This window comes from Oncorhynchus masou, chromosome 18 (assembly GCF_036934945.1).
Source record: "Oncorhynchus masou masou isolate Uvic2021 chromosome 18, UVic_Omas_1.1, whole genome shotgun sequence".
Classification (NCBI taxonomy): Eukaryota; Metazoa; Chordata; class Actinopteri; order Salmoniformes; family Salmonidae; genus Oncorhynchus; species Oncorhynchus masou.
In genome coordinates this window covers 57,655,904-57,670,445 of record NC_088229.1, presented here as the reverse complement: position 1 = coordinate 57,670,445, position 14,542 = coordinate 57,655,904, and the positions used below count along the sequence as shown (strand labels likewise).

The 14,542-nt window shown below is 42.5% G+C and overlaps 4 protein-coding genes across 7 annotated transcripts; 3 read left to right on the top strand and 1 right to left on the bottom strand.

The window, feature by feature from the left end:
* The first annotated feature begins 289 nt into the window (after positions 1-289).
* Positions 290-1,916, top strand: LOC135504924 (ubiquinol-cytochrome-c reductase complex assembly factor 4). Its single transcript, XM_064923861.1, has 2 exons — positions 290-486; positions 1,043-1,916. Exons 1-2 carry the CDS (start codon positions 398-400, stop codon positions 1,368-1,370), a joined length of 417 nt encoding a protein of 138 aa, XP_064779933.1. The 5' UTR covers positions 290-397; the 3' UTR covers positions 1,371-1,916.
* A 627-nt stretch (positions 1,917-2,543) lies between these two features.
* On the top strand, positions 2,544-9,199 carry c18h8orf33 (chromosome 18 C8orf33 homolog). The gene is given in 7 exon segments (XM_064923858.1): positions 2,544-2,647; positions 7,274-7,386; positions 7,496-7,773; positions 7,776-8,003; positions 8,093-8,183; positions 8,346-8,492; positions 8,784-9,199. Coding segments are annotated over 6 exon segments (999 nt in total). The 5' UTR covers positions 2,544-2,647; positions 7,274-7,355; the 3' UTR covers positions 9,008-9,199.
* On the bottom strand, positions 3,792-6,177 carry h3f3d (H3 histone, family 3D). The gene is made up of 4 exons (XM_064923862.1): positions 6,067-6,177; positions 4,883-5,024; positions 4,627-4,784; positions 3,792-4,240 (listed from the first exon to the last, which is right to left on the bottom strand). The coding sequence occupies exons 2-4, from the start codon at positions 5,008-5,010 to the stop codon at positions 4,116-4,118; spliced, it is 411 nt and encodes a 136-aa protein (XP_064779934.1). The 5' UTR covers positions 5,011-5,024; positions 6,067-6,177; the 3' UTR covers positions 3,792-4,115.
* A 402-nt stretch (positions 9,200-9,601) lies between the features above and the next one.
* Positions 9,602-14,520, top strand: anks3 (ankyrin repeat and sterile alpha motif domain containing 3). 4 transcript variants are annotated; one of them, XM_064923850.1, is made up of 16 exons: positions 9,602-9,710; positions 10,024-10,238; positions 10,330-10,528; positions 10,690-10,811; positions 10,904-10,985; positions 11,115-11,232; positions 11,361-11,516; positions 11,666-11,791; positions 11,961-12,076; positions 12,186-12,320; positions 12,473-12,597; positions 12,776-12,917; positions 13,016-13,286; positions 13,406-13,477; positions 13,585-13,676; positions 13,810-14,520. In XM_064923850.1, exons 2-15 carry the CDS (start codon positions 10,066-10,068, stop codon positions 13,665-13,667), a joined length of 1,920 nt encoding a protein of 639 aa, XP_064779922.1. In that variant the 5' UTR covers positions 9,602-9,710; positions 10,024-10,065; the 3' UTR covers positions 13,668-13,676; positions 13,810-14,520. The 4 variants fall into 4 exon arrangements, with proteins under 4 accessions (XP_064779922.1, XP_064779920.1, XP_064779921.1 ...); XM_064923848.1 differs by having other exon boundaries at positions 12,186-12,353; XM_064923849.1 differs by having other exon boundaries at positions 12,186-12,353; positions 13,585-13,688.
* Positions 14,521-14,542: the final 22 nt, after the last annotated feature.

Sequence of the window (14,542 nt, the reverse complement as noted above, 5' to 3'; positions counted from 1 at the left end):
TTCTTGCAATTTCAATAGATGACGATAGATGACAATATTGTCCAACATATTATGCAAGCACAGTATATTGCATTTGTGATCTTTAGCATTTAGGATTATAGTATACAATTCAAAGCCTCTTCGCTCTTTCTCTCCTAGACAACGGCTTTTATTTTATTTTTTTATTTTGCAAAGGGTAAAGCCTACAAAATGCAGTTCACTCTCGCTCCATCTTCGCCCACTGCCGGTTACTGGGCTTTCCTGTCATCACCATATTTGGTCGTGAGTGGAAACGTCAGCCGGATGCTTCACATTCATACATCCTGTGAAATATCTGGCTCATTGTTACATGTGTAACGAAATGTTACATGACCTGCTTCGAATTGAGGATTTTGCCATGACATGACCATTCTACAAAATGTCGAGAATAGGACGTGTTTTATCTAGTTCGTCACAATATTATCTGTGTCGTAGGATTGTGATTGATGGTATCAAGACAAAGCCGAGGTATGTACAATATGAGAAATATAGCCAGATAGCTATTTATGTTCACTTTAATGTACAGTGAGTGGTTCAATGACAATGAGTCAAACCTGACAGAGGCAAGCTAGCAAAGTGGTACACATTTGGTTCAGGTTTTAAAATCATCACTCGCATGAGTGTTCCCAATGTACTGTCATTGGTTATTTGACCTTCCGATTTGACTTGGGAGCTCTATTGGAGCTTCCGGCACCTCATATTTGATCAGTTAGGAGTGATTTACGCATTAGTTAACAGGGATTGCTAGTTAGCTACATTTCCTGCGTCAGATCTGTGATCATGAGTAGCTGCATATCTGAAGCTTTTTCAAAAATGAAAAGGGAAAAGATTACATGATTGCTAAATAGCTTGTGTGGTGTAGCCAAAAGATGATAGAATTCACAGCCCAGGCCAGCTTCCAAAATACATCAACAGGTGGCACTATTGTATTGAATTCAATTTATTGATATCTTGTAACAGTTGTCACTTTGGCTTTAAGTGTTTTTGTAGATTCTAAAAATGTTGCTTTCCTTTTTCTTTTGAGATTGAACCATTTACGGACCCTCTGCTTGACCTCCCAATGCCTGGCTAAGTCAAAGAAACCAGCAGATGAGGATGACGAGGAGTTTAGTCAACCCATCAAGTTCTCTAGCAGTAAAGCCAGTCACAAGACTTGGAATGTAGACCAGTCCCTGGGAAGCAAGTATCAGCGGCCGTGGTGGAAAGTCCTCCCCATCAGTCTCTTAGGGGTGAGCTTCTTGCTGTGGTGCGCACTGCGGGGCGAGACGGTTATTGATGAACAGCTTGAGAAGAATCTCTATGAACAGTTACCTGGCTTACTCTCAGATGAAGAACAGAGCAAATCTAGATAATATTGTGCAATTAAAAAAATGTATAATTTAAGGCTATTAATTTGAGCTAGATTAGGCCATGTCTATGGCATGCACAGTTGGTGTATGCTTCCAGGCCGATGAGCAATGTTCATAAGATGTATTGTAATGTTCTGGCTATTGTCCACCTGTGTCCATACGTGCAGAGGCTCAATAGTTATGGTCCAAAATCCAATTGTCATTACATTGTTCATAAAGATTAGACTATCTATGATGAACATTTAGTTGTCAGAATGGTGTGAAGGTAACATTGATGCAGTTTATACTTGACATACAATGGCAGGCGCCATTACCAAGCCTTTGCAGAATAACATGTACACTAAGCAAATCTGAGTGAAATTAACCAAGTTGTTACATTGAATGATGTTTTGCAGATGCAGAAATGTAATTGTAGTTCATGTATTTGAAGAAATGCCTTTAGTAGAGCCACTTGTTTTAACCTCTGGGTTTTAAATGTTTTTTAACTGAGCATGTTTGCTTTGTATAAGTAATTTTGCTTGAATTAAAATGGCCTCAATTTAGTCCTAATTACTAGTTTAGGTATACATTTCCATCCAATTGGCGACAGAGGTTTGTGCAACTATTCTATAATCTCCATTTTCCCCACCAGAGGGGTTTCCAAAATGAAGCATTTTGGCGTTCAAGCTTCCACATACCCAAAAGTTTAGAGGTTCCATCACATTTTCAACTGATTGTTTTGTCAAACATGCTCACTCTGGTTTTTGCGCATGCTCGCCAATAATGGAAAGTGCTGGCTATGGACAGGGTTGGGATTACAAAAACGGCAACTAATTCGTTTTATTACCAGCAAAAATATTTTATTCAGATTACTTTTGAAAAACTAGATTCAAAAACTACTTTTCAATTCAAAGGATGTTTGCAAAAAATACTTTTCTCAATTAAATTTAAATCAGCATCGAAAAAGACGCACATTTTAATTTGTTGCACCTGAGCGAGTCTGACACACTAAATGTGTTTGGTTCGCGGGAAAAGAGCAGGAATATGCATTTGTAGGCTACAGCCTGTTATGTATGTTTTTCCTTATGACAAACCGGGGCGTAGGTTTTACGTTTAATGAACATATACTTCAGCTAAACACCATGTTTAGCCATGCAAGACATTCCTTAACCATCTGCCTCCCGCATAGCCTGCTGGGTAACGTAGTCTATATGTTAACACACACAGCCCAAGGTATGTCTTCCGATGGTGCGACTGCTGCGGGCATCCAAAGATTATCCAACTGCAATAAACGCTTGGCGGTAAGGATGACAAGTGTAGTCTAAGGCGATACCGATATCACTTTATCTGCTTAGCACACTGAACTCTGCTTTAGCTATTTGCGCCTTATGGATTGTGGTTGGCGGTTCAAACCTTAATGTCTTTAAACCCAATGTTTGAATTCGATCACTGAACCGCCTCTTACACCAGTGACAAAAGCGCTCGTGTAACAGCTGAACAGTTCGGATCCCAGGATATTGAATGAGGCTGTTATTGCTCAAATTCATGCAGATAAATTCCGTAGGCCAAACGGACACATGCTCAAACTGACACATTTGATTCTTAAATTACATCTCTTTATAATGCCTCGAGCTTAGTTGGGACTCGAGCCTAAAAGCTTGTTTGAATGTTTATCAACATTGAAATCTAAACAAGTCCTGTATAGCCTCAACGTGGTTAACAATGTTGATATGGATGGTCAGTCCTTGCGTCCATAGCTTTTATTAACCTGAGCCTGGTTACATTTCTAGGGCTATCCCTTTTCTACCGAAGAGGCGGGGCGGCCATTTTGTATCTGCCCTTTATTCAGCTGCGTATTTAAATGTCGCCAACAAAAATGCATTTGCTATAGGCATGTAACATGATTCATTCTCACATGTGTAGAGCACTTAACCATTTGCCTTTAACCCCAATGCTATTTGACGTAGTAACTTACGTAGCACATCGCATGAGGTTTTCAGCAACGTGGTTTAACTTCATGCGTAAACGAGTTCAACGCATTTGTCGCAAGTCTTTGGCCCAACAGAATGAATTGAAAGCCAATTAACCCGTTCTGTTCAAGATTGTCTCCACGGCAAGTTCCATATTACCATATTTTACTTTCGGTTTGGTACAGATTAAAGTATTTTTGGTTATGGAAAATATCACAGCGGTTTTGAAAATAATGATTCTTTACACTTTTCAAATCAGATATTGGGTGATTGTGGAATTTCAGCAACCAGGAAATTGCTGAGCGATTACATTTTATAAACAAAGATCACACCATGTCGAAGAAATTGTAAATTTTCAACTCTACAGAATTAACGTTACAACACCTGGTCAATGTCTATCCCTCACTCAAGGTATACCAAGAAAGTACACTGTCAGCCCAGAATGTCCATATAGGAGGGGGTAATAAACCAAACATGAGGTAGTGGAAAGTTTATTTACAATAAATGGCCAAAATGAGATTAAAACAGTTCTACTCCACATGACTCATGCACATTACAAGATGACCTGAAGGTATCAACCATTTCTAAAATACACTTTCAAAACCTGAGAGGTTAGGAATGTTTGGCAAGACACTTGCTACTTCTGTACTATAAATCACAAGCCTTTATCCTACCAATGAGACATTACAAAATTAATTGAAACTAGTACATACTAATTCATAGTTCAGAGAAAACACAGCCCCAACCATGCCCGCCCACCGAGTTACCCTCCAAAGAGGGAGTTCAAAAAGTGTTCATATTATGCACGCTCGCCTCGGATTCGCCTGGCCAGCTGAATGTCTTTGGGCATGATGGTGACCCTCTTGGCATGGATGGCACACAGGTTGGTGTCCTCAAACAGGCCAACAAGGTATGCTTCACTGGCTTCCTGAATTTGGAGAAAACAAGCATTTCTCAGAAAAGTAACAATTACATCTTAATTTAAAAGGGATACTTGGATTTGTTAATGTGCTCTTTAATTCCCGAGTCAGATTAATTTGTGGAGTGTATTTTTATGTTCCAGTATGAAGGAAGTTTTGCGAGCTAATGCTTACTAGCCTTAGTGCTATGACTGGAAGTCTATGGTACCTGCAAGCATGTGCCCGAAGTATCCCTTTTAGTGCAGCAGCAAACCATTTACAAGCAAGTCAACTCTGGCTCAACACTTTGGTTGGTCCAACATTGCCTAAACATGGGTAATTCTAAAATTAGCACCCATGTGACTAAACCTAACAAACTGAATCTGTTCCAATCCAAATCATAAAGTTCACTTGCCTGCAGAGCGCCAATAGCTGCACTCTGGAAGCGGAGGTCAGTCTTGAAGTCCTGGGCAATTTCACGGACCAGACGCTGGAAGGGCAGCTTCCTGATCAGCAGCTCAGTGGATTTCTGGTATCTACGGATTTCTCGCAGAGCCACTGTACCCGGCCTACACAACACATTTAACATAAGTATCTGCAGGCCAGTCAACATTTGCCCAGAAGTCCAACACTGCAGAAAATCGACAAGGTCCAGGTGAAGTGTTACCTGTATCTGTGAGGCTTCTTCACACCGCCAGTAGATGGTGCGCTTTTCCTTGCAGCCTTGGTGGCCAGCTGTTTCCTGGGCGCTTTTCCGCCAGTGGATTTACGGGCGGTCTGCTTAGTACGTGCCATGGCTCACTTGACTTCTGAAAAGACATCAAATTCAAATGTGTAAGGAACAGAGTGGCATTAGTATTAAAGTAAGCGCAATATGATCCTTAGTCAAGGTTACTGAAGGCCAGAAAATTGACCCGTTGAGACCTGGCTAGTGTGGGTGCACTAGATTATTGCAGTAAAAAGGTATCAATTGGCATGCTCCTAGTCAATAGACTAATATTAGCTTTATACGGGCCTTAAACTAACGCCGCCAAGCTAGCTACCGCAGCTAGTAGGAAACGACAGCCATGATAAAAGAAAATAAAGCACCAAAATGACAAATCGAGATCGGCTTTGTGTAGTTCCATAATAACGTTGTGGAAAATATAATTGTAATCGTGTGGAATATGCGATAACTAAATATCCACTTGATAACTGGCAAGTCGGCTAGCCAGGAACAGGACATGATTGAACACACTGGAAGCAGGGCGCCAACTATCTGAACCAGTGGCGGGTCAATTGAAACTAACGTTGGCTATTCTAACTAGACATTTTACATAGCTAACTACCCACGGCGTGGTACTAAAACTTCCAGTAATTAACTACTCATTACTAGATTAAGGGCAAACCAAACTGAACGCTAGTTCAGAAATGTGCGCACCAACTACTGTTAATCTGCTATTCAAGCCACCATTACGCGTCTTGTAACCTACACGTTTCGTTTATCTTCAAAGATGCCAGGCAGCTGCCCATTTTGTAACATGGCGCCTACAACGAGGAATCATATTCCCATTGCCACACAATGGCCATCAAGGCCTAGTTGAGGTAAATTACCTTACTCAGCGAAAATCGTAGAACACACAGCACAAACAAAACGAGTCGCTTGTATGTCGCAAATCGTAAACATTAAACACGTTATGCTCGGTAGGTACTGTAGATAACGGTCGAGACAAACTAGTTCTGTTTTACAGTAACGTTGGCTAGCTAACAACAAAACCTCGCTTGATAGTTTTGGCTACCTACATAATATCAAAACGAACATTGACATGAACCACACACCGTATTAATTTAGATAAAATCTTAACTAGCTACCTCTGTGACCAAAACAGACGTTCAAATTTTTTTCAAATGCCGTCTTGAACCGCTTCGGTGACTGTTCATTAAGGGGAAACGGCACATTCTATTTATACTTTTTTTAATCTGATTTGTAGACCTGCCCACAAACATCAGCAAAACGCTTTGTATTGGTCAAACCACAATGACGCAGTCTTCTTTACAAATTGAATCAAATTTCTAACAAGTTTATCCAAGCGAAGTGTGAGACTCGTTTAATGATAAACATCATACCGGTAAACAAATTAAACGTAACACTTAGTTAGTTAATTTTCAATCTAGAAAGTGGCATCTGGCAACAACAAAAATATGAAAAGCGGAACCAAAAGTATTTGGAAACTTTGCCGGTTCGGAATAACGATGGACGTGTACACAATGCTTGATACATGCCCGGTTCATACATAGCCACAGTTAGGATTAGTCACACATGTATTTGATACAGCTCATTGATGCATGCCTGTTGTTTCGAAGAAAGTCTGCCAAACATTTTTATTTGGTTGCTTGAAATAGCGTTGTGAATCTTTTCAAAGGTGAGCATAAAGGCCTTTTCTCACCAGGTCCGTTAAAAAAAAATCAATACGACGCCATTCACACCAATTGTGAAATATCGTCCTGCTGCAATCCGGCCATTATTTATTCGAAACAGGTTTGATTTTTGCGTATTTTCGCTTTCCAAAAAAATATGTTGACCAATAGGAATTGTTATCAGGGACACGTGATCTTTATCACAAATGTAAACTTGTCTGACAGACTGAACGTGTTCGTGTCTCAGCACAGGGAAGTATATGATAAACAGCATGTACATTTTTGCTTGTTTTATTTTTTTTAAACCCCATCATCATTTGACAAACTGATTCTAGGTAACTGTAACATATACAATTGTGTGGCAACGCAAGCACATTGAGGGAAGCGCAGGAAACTGCTTCCCAGCGAGCATTGCCTACACTCAGCAGCCGTAGCCAGGTAGACCTAGAGAGACCTAGAGCTATAAGCTAAGCTTGGTGTTATATCATTAGCCTATATCGTAATAAACAACAATTCGTACAAAAAACGCAACAGACTTGGTGAGAAAGGGCCTTAGGGGTGCAAAAACTTTCAAATACTTTGAACATCCGCTAGTTACACTTTATGTCATGTTCAGCTATGTCATGATGCCATGTTCAGCTTTGGCATAATATTTCTGCAGCAATCTACATCTCATTTGAAAGAAACAGAAGTTATATGAGTGTCTTCAGAGTTGTCATCTGGAAATAGCTGGTGCTGAGTGAATGATGACAGAGCATAAGACACTGGTCATAGGTAGGACACAAGTCATTACAAGAAATTCCTTTACATTCTTATGCATTGTAGGATGTTTTAATACTGTGTATCTGCATGTGCTTGTATTTGTGTCAATGTTTTGGAGCAGACTTTGAGCCTCGGGTGAATGACACTGCCCAAGGTGAACAGAACCAACAAAGCAGAACAGAGAAACAACTCTGGGTACGCAGTGAAAACTCTTTCACTTTCAACTTCTTCCCCGATGGTGCACCAGCAGCACAGGGGGCAGAAACTGCCCTTTCAGATGTGAAACACCAGTTTGCAGGATTACAGACAAAAACATCCACCGCTTCTACAGAACAGGGTTCTGGTTTTGCATTCAACTTCCAAATCCCTGTTAGTATACCAGGGGAGATGGAGAAAAAATTGGCACACCAGTACCCTCAGGGGCTGTAGCCCTGAAAGAGCCCAAAGAGGAAAAGCCTCAGGGCCAGAACGCTCAACAAGTAATTAGAGCACCTGAGCCAACCACATCTTCTCAAGCCAAGAAAAATAAGAAATCTGGTCATAAGAAAATTGCCAGTGAAGGACAGCAAAAACAGATGACAAACTTGACAGACACAGAAGGGACTCGTGGGGAGGATGGCACAATGCTGGTGGGTGATGGTGTTATTTGAATTTAATATTTACATTTGATTCAGTGTGGCTGGTGTAAATCAGTTCAACTTTTTGTTGTATTTTTCAGACTACAGAACAGCAGCTGAAAAGAGAGCTGGACTGGTGCATTGAGCAGCTGGAGTTGGGCATGGCTACTCTGAAGGCTACGCCAAAACAGAGTGGGTGTAGTTTAGACTCTATAATCCAGTTGATCTCTGAAGTGTACGATAAACAGTATATTCAAATGTGAGATGTTCATAAAAACAGTGAAGAAGTAGATTGTTATGAGATGCATAAAAAGTTTGATGTGGGATTATATCTTGAGTCTTTGCTGTCTGTAGAGGAGGAGGCCTCTCGTGCCCTTAAGACACTGCGCAGCTCCAAAGCCCCCCTGGCAAAGAAGAGGCAGGTGATGAGGGCCATGTCTGGGGACTACAGGAAGAAGATGGAGGAGGAGAAGCACAAGCAATTCAAATTGATTCATGCTGGTGAGTGGTGCGAGAGAGAAAGTCAGATATTAGTACAAATCACATTTTATTGGTCACATACACATATTTCGCAGATGTTATTGCAGGTGTATTGAAATCCTTATGTTCCGAGCACCAACAGTGCAGTAATATCTAACGATACAGCAAGACCCATAGAAGTTCAAATTTAAACAACAGGCTTGAAGTGAAAAAAATAAACATGCAGCTTACACTAAAGTCAGACCAGAAATACTGCAAATGATGATAGATAGAAATATGTCGCAACTAACTATTTATCTTTTTATATTGCAGCAATGACATCGGCTCAGGTCAAAGTAGTGGCAGACCCCGCTAAGAAGTCTATTTTCCACAGGAAAACGGAAGGTAAAACAGAGACTCTACCCTTAAAATTAAATGCAAAGAGTCAACAAGGGAATTTACAGGCACAGACTCCAAACACAAGTGTGCTGAACCAGGAGAACTCAACTTTTGTCTTCACTCCTGCTAATGAAGAGTTCTGCTTTAACTTCCTCTGATTTGCTCTGGGGAAGTATTTGCTCAAGAAATCAGTCTTACTCTATAGAGGAATAAAATGAAGCCATTTTTAAAGTTCTTTGCTTGAATGCTCTCCATCTGAATAATGGTTTCGGTTGATTATAATGCTATTGGTTGTGGTTTGATTAAGTATTGTAAACCTTTTGATTAATAAAATTTATTATTTGGGTAAATATCTGCATCACGCATGAATTAATTGAAGTTACAATCAATCTACGACCATCTCTACATTTATTGAAACTGAAAGGTTAGCATTGTCCAGCAACAATGGTTTTGAGTTCAGGAGGGAGAACAACGTTACAAATGTGCCCATGGGGCAGCTTCAGTGTGTACTATTTCATGCCATAGTTTCTCTTGCTACTTATTTTGTGTATCTCTATCAATCAAATACTGTATGACTGGGGTAAATATAATGTACATGATGAGGTTCAAAAAGTCTTGACCGGGGAGAGTTTCCACAAAACCCTGATTGTTTCTGGAGCTAGGAATCATGGGAAATGAAGTTACCCACTCAAATGTTTACTTTAGGCATTAAGTTCTCAAAGAAAAATGACTACAACTACCAGGAATATTGACTGCACAACTTTGGGCAGTCACCCGAGCAAATGTAATTGTAACACAAGCAAACGAGAAGTCTTGAAGACTAGGCAACTGAAGAAAAACTCAAAATAACTCGTTTTTACGGTAAGTTTAAATGCTTAAACTATCGCTTAATATAACTGTTGTTTCTTCTGTCCAACAGCTCTGTTAGTTTTTGACTTTATGCGTGTGATTCTATATTAAAATGGCTAGATAAGCTAGTTAACGTAGCTAGTTAGCTGTTGTTAGCACCATCCAAAAGGGGCTACAAATTTGCTTAGCCTGTTTTCTTAGCTAACTACATGACAATGACAGAAGAGTTGGCTACAACACATATTGTATGAGACCAGGCCAAAGATTGCTCGCTAGAAAATATTTCTCCATGGCATCCTTTCTAAATTGGGTATCTTGTGTGCAGATTACAGCCGTGCAGTAGGAGTTTGCCTGGTCTGGGTTGAGAATGTCGGAGTTGAGCGACGAGGCGAGTGAATCGGAGCAGTTTGGTGTCAGTCTCTCCCTGTGGCTAGGGGACATTAACACTTTAGTACGACCTGAGGAATTGGATGTTCCCCTCGACCTCCACACCGCCTGCTCTATTGGCCAGTATGATGTGGTATCAGAGTGTATTAAAAAGTGAGTACCTCATCAATTGTGTTTGTGAGAGAGAGAGACTGGATGCTTCTCAACACTCATTGATAGTAATTTCCTGCTATGTCTTTTTTAGAGGGGAGGTGAATTTGGACAGCAAGAACATTGGTGGCTGGACTCCCCTGATGTATTCCTCATATATTGGGCACGACAACATTGCTAATCTTTTGCTGGAGGCTGGAGTGAACGTTAATGCCACCACTGGCAAAGGTCTGACACCCCTTATGCTGGCAGCGAGCTGTGGGAATGAAAGCATTGCATACTTCCTTATGCAGGTCAGATTTACTTTTCTGAATCAACAATTGTTCAAATTTTCACCATAAATAAACTTTAGTTTAGGTTTAATTTTAGTGTAATGGGTGGTGGTGGTTTTATTAAATAATATTTATTTATATACACTATGAAACAATTTCCTAATTGTTTTATCTCCCAAAAGCAAGGTGCTGAATTGGAGCTGAAGGACTCTCGAGGCTGGACAGCCCTGTACCACTGCACCAGCACTGGCCACCAGCAGATGGTCAAGTTCCTGTTGGATAGCAATGCCAATGTCAATGTGAGGTGAGTATCGTCAGTCAAATTAATACAACCACAACCATCTATGTCCCACTATTCAATCATGAGGTGTGTAATGACACGTTTCTCACCTGCAGAGAGCCAGGGTCTGGCTTCACTCCGCTGATGGAGGCTGCTGCTTCTGGACATGAAATCATTGTACAATGCCTCCTTGACCATGTGAGTAGGTTTCCGTTTGCTAGTATTTACAGTACTGTCATTTTCATATGTTAGTCTCAAATACGTACCTGATGCAAATCTGTTGAAGGGGTACTAAACCTAGTTTGTATATGATAAATCTGGTCTCAGGGTGTCAAAGTAGATGAGCGGAACGCCAAAGGAGAGACCGCCCGTGCCCTCGCTATGATGTACGGCCACACAAAGATCGCCAGCCTCATTGACATGCGCTCTCCTAAAGCCAAAGCAGGTGCAGGGGAGGACTTGCATAATAAGAAGATTACTCTTTAAATCTGATACCTTTTTGTACCTCAACTTTTGGAACAATTGTGGTGGAGCAGTTTAGGTTCTCATTTCACTGACATTTGTCCCCCACAGGACACTTTGAGGACCTGAGCTCGTCGGAGGACTCTGACAGCAGTGCTCCCCCCAGACTGAGTCGCTTGAGTCGCAGCCGAGCCAAGGGCCCCAGCATCCATGATGGGCCTCAAGCCATCGCCAAATTCAGAGTGGGAGGCCCCAGCAAACACTCAGGTAGCGTTCTTTAGGTTACTTCTCTATTACAGCTGTATCTATTCCACAGAAGAAGTTGAAATGGTTGTGCTGAATCCAATTACTGCTCTGCTGCTAGATACTGTCCTGTTGGACCTTGTTTGATATAGCTATTATTCACATTCCTATAGAGCCAGCTGTTGCGCCCCCGGGATACATTGCATTCCGTGATGTCGGGGAGCAGAGTGAGGGCATGTGTTTCCGTGACGTCACCTCGCCTATCAACGAGCTGGATGGTCAGAGCAACAGCAGCAGAGGTATGGGTACATAGTTAAGCACACTTAACTGTTCACCTGTTCACTTATTTGTCACTAGATCGTCCTAGAACAGCAGCAACTTTACACGTTTCCTCTACACAAAAATACCAGTCTACACTTCTACCCATTCCACCTTGTTGCTAATCCAGCTGCTGTGATTCCGCTATAGATGAGAGCCCCTTCTTTGATAACGACATGCCCACCATGAGGAGCAGCAGTAGCAGCAGCGAGGGACTTCCCCGCGTGATCGGACTTAGCCGGGAGGGCTCGCTGGAGAGTAACGAGGTAACCACACACGGCACGGTGACTGCACATTGACGCATTCACATACCACAATGGTGATTCCATTGAGCCCCTTTGTCCTCCATTCACAATGTTCCTTTGTCCTTTTTAGGACTCGGATCAGGCTAAAAAGAGCTGCTCCCGCCGCGCAAACAAGGGTCATCACGGTAAAGGCAAGGGTCGCCATGGTAGCAGCAGTGAAACGGTTCAGCCCGGTGGCCCAGGGAACTGTGGGATGCGCTCGCCTGTAGGTGGTCGTCCCAACTATGCAGGTCCCAAGGCACGTGTCAGTGTTGTTGGATCACTATACATTCATGAATATTTCATGCTGTTCTGTTGTGTTTTTCTCTCGAGCAGTGTCTGATCTATACCTGACCTTTGACCCCTGCCCTCTTGTAGGATCTGGCTGAGTTCCTGGAGCAGATTGGCTTTTCCAAGTACCTCCCCCTGTTGGAGGAACAGGACATTGACCTAAGGATATTCCTCACCCTCACAGAGAATGACCTTAAGGAAGTGGGAATCACGTAAGTCGCCGTGGTCTCTCACGTACCTAGCTTTGGCTCCGAAGCCCTCACTCGTAGTGTCTGTGACATATCCACATTCTATCGGCTATTGACTTTCTGTCCATCTCAGACCTACTCTAGGCACTATAGTATATCGCACGTATCTCCATTCTGATTTACTTAGTTTTCTCCACTGCAGGCTTTTTGGACCCAAGCGCAAGATGACCTCAGCGATTGCACGTTGGCACAGTAGTGCCCGGCCACCTAGTGATGCTCTGGAGCAGGCCTACGCTGACCAGCTGGAGGCTGAGATGCAGGAGATGGCCATTCAGCTACATAAGGTGTCTACACGATAAAGAAGCAAAAACTAACCAAAACCTTATTTCTAAACCACTTCATCGCTCCTCTCCTCCCCCAACCCCTCTCTTCTCTGGTGTAGCGGTGTGAGGAGGTGGAGGGTCTGCAGGGCCAGATGTCTCAGGAGAAAGAATTGCGCACAGTGATGGAGGGATGCCTGATGGAGTACAAGATGGCCTGGAAGAAGGTGCACACAGAGCTGGTAGACAACCACAGGCTGGCCCAGGACATGAATGCCATGCTGGAAAAGGCCCGCGCCTGCCGCTGCGAGCTCCTGTCTCGCCTCAGTGCCGACGGCAATGGCAGTCCTTACCACGGCGACGGAAAACTGAAAGGCGATACTGGTGGAAAAGGTGGGTGGCCGTGAGCTGCATTGTTGGATGACGGGTCATTTGCATGGGCACAACCAAATATCCTTCTGCCACTCATTTGGAAAGCAACTTATTATTTCTCTTCTCGTTCTTTCCCTCAGGTAGAGAAGGCTTGAAGTCCACCAGTATCTCGGAGTTAATGACAACGCTGGATTCGTATGAAGAGGAGCTAGGTAGGACAAACTATCGCAGGTTTTCACATCTATCCAGTGCTCGGATGCTAACCATTGTTATGAGAGCTACGGTTGTCTGAGTGTGTCTGGTTGTTTGATCCTGCCAGGGGAGACCCTCCAGGCTGTCCTGCAGAACCTGAGAAGACTGAGTGTCCCAGAGAAGGTCACAGACAGCTGGGAACAGCCTTAGGCAGTACTGGTGAGTGTCTGGGTGGGTATAGACGTTAGGTGCTAAAGCAAACCATCAACATGAATGGCTAACCATTCTTTAGGTAGCTAGGACCCAATCAACATGAGTAAGAAGTTCTGGGTCTCAATTCTGTCTTCAAAAGGCTTCCTGACAATGCTGACGGAGGGTGAACATGCCACCCTGAACACACTCAATGGACTGGGAGTGGGCCAGACCAGCTGGCCTGACTGGATACAGTGGGATGAGGACCAGTGTTCCCAGGCGCTCCCGAATGGGACAGGGGTTGTGGCCTCTAGCCTGGCCAAAGATGGAAGAGGCCATTGGCAGCTACTGCAGGGATATGACAAACGGGCAAGGGCAGCTGTCCCTCACATGCCTGTGCTGGTGATGGTGGACTGCTTCAGTTGAATTAGGAGGTGCAGTCGGGGGAAAGCTGATAAACAGCAAGGCTGTCTGGCTGTAGGTCCTATACTATATGTATGAGACACATGCATGCTGTGATCAATGATGCAGCCAAACAAAATAAAGATCACTCATGTTTCTAACTAACCTGATCTTTGACATGAAGAGAATAAATGTACATGAATTGATCATTTTAGATTTTTTTTTTTTTTTTTTTTTTTTTTTTAAATATGTTTTGTTGCATGTTAGTGTCGTCCTGCTGAATGTAACGTCCCTTGTTAATATTTCACCATGCCTGTTACTGTCTTCTATAATATTTAACTGTGTTTTGTGGGATGTTTTTTTTTTCCAAACTTTCCATTTTATTGTTCATGTTCATATGTTAAGTATGACTTCAGTGAATGAAGTATGTAATCAAAAGCACAATAAATGTTGTCGTTGCAGTCTAAAACCTGTGCAGGTTAGGTTAACTT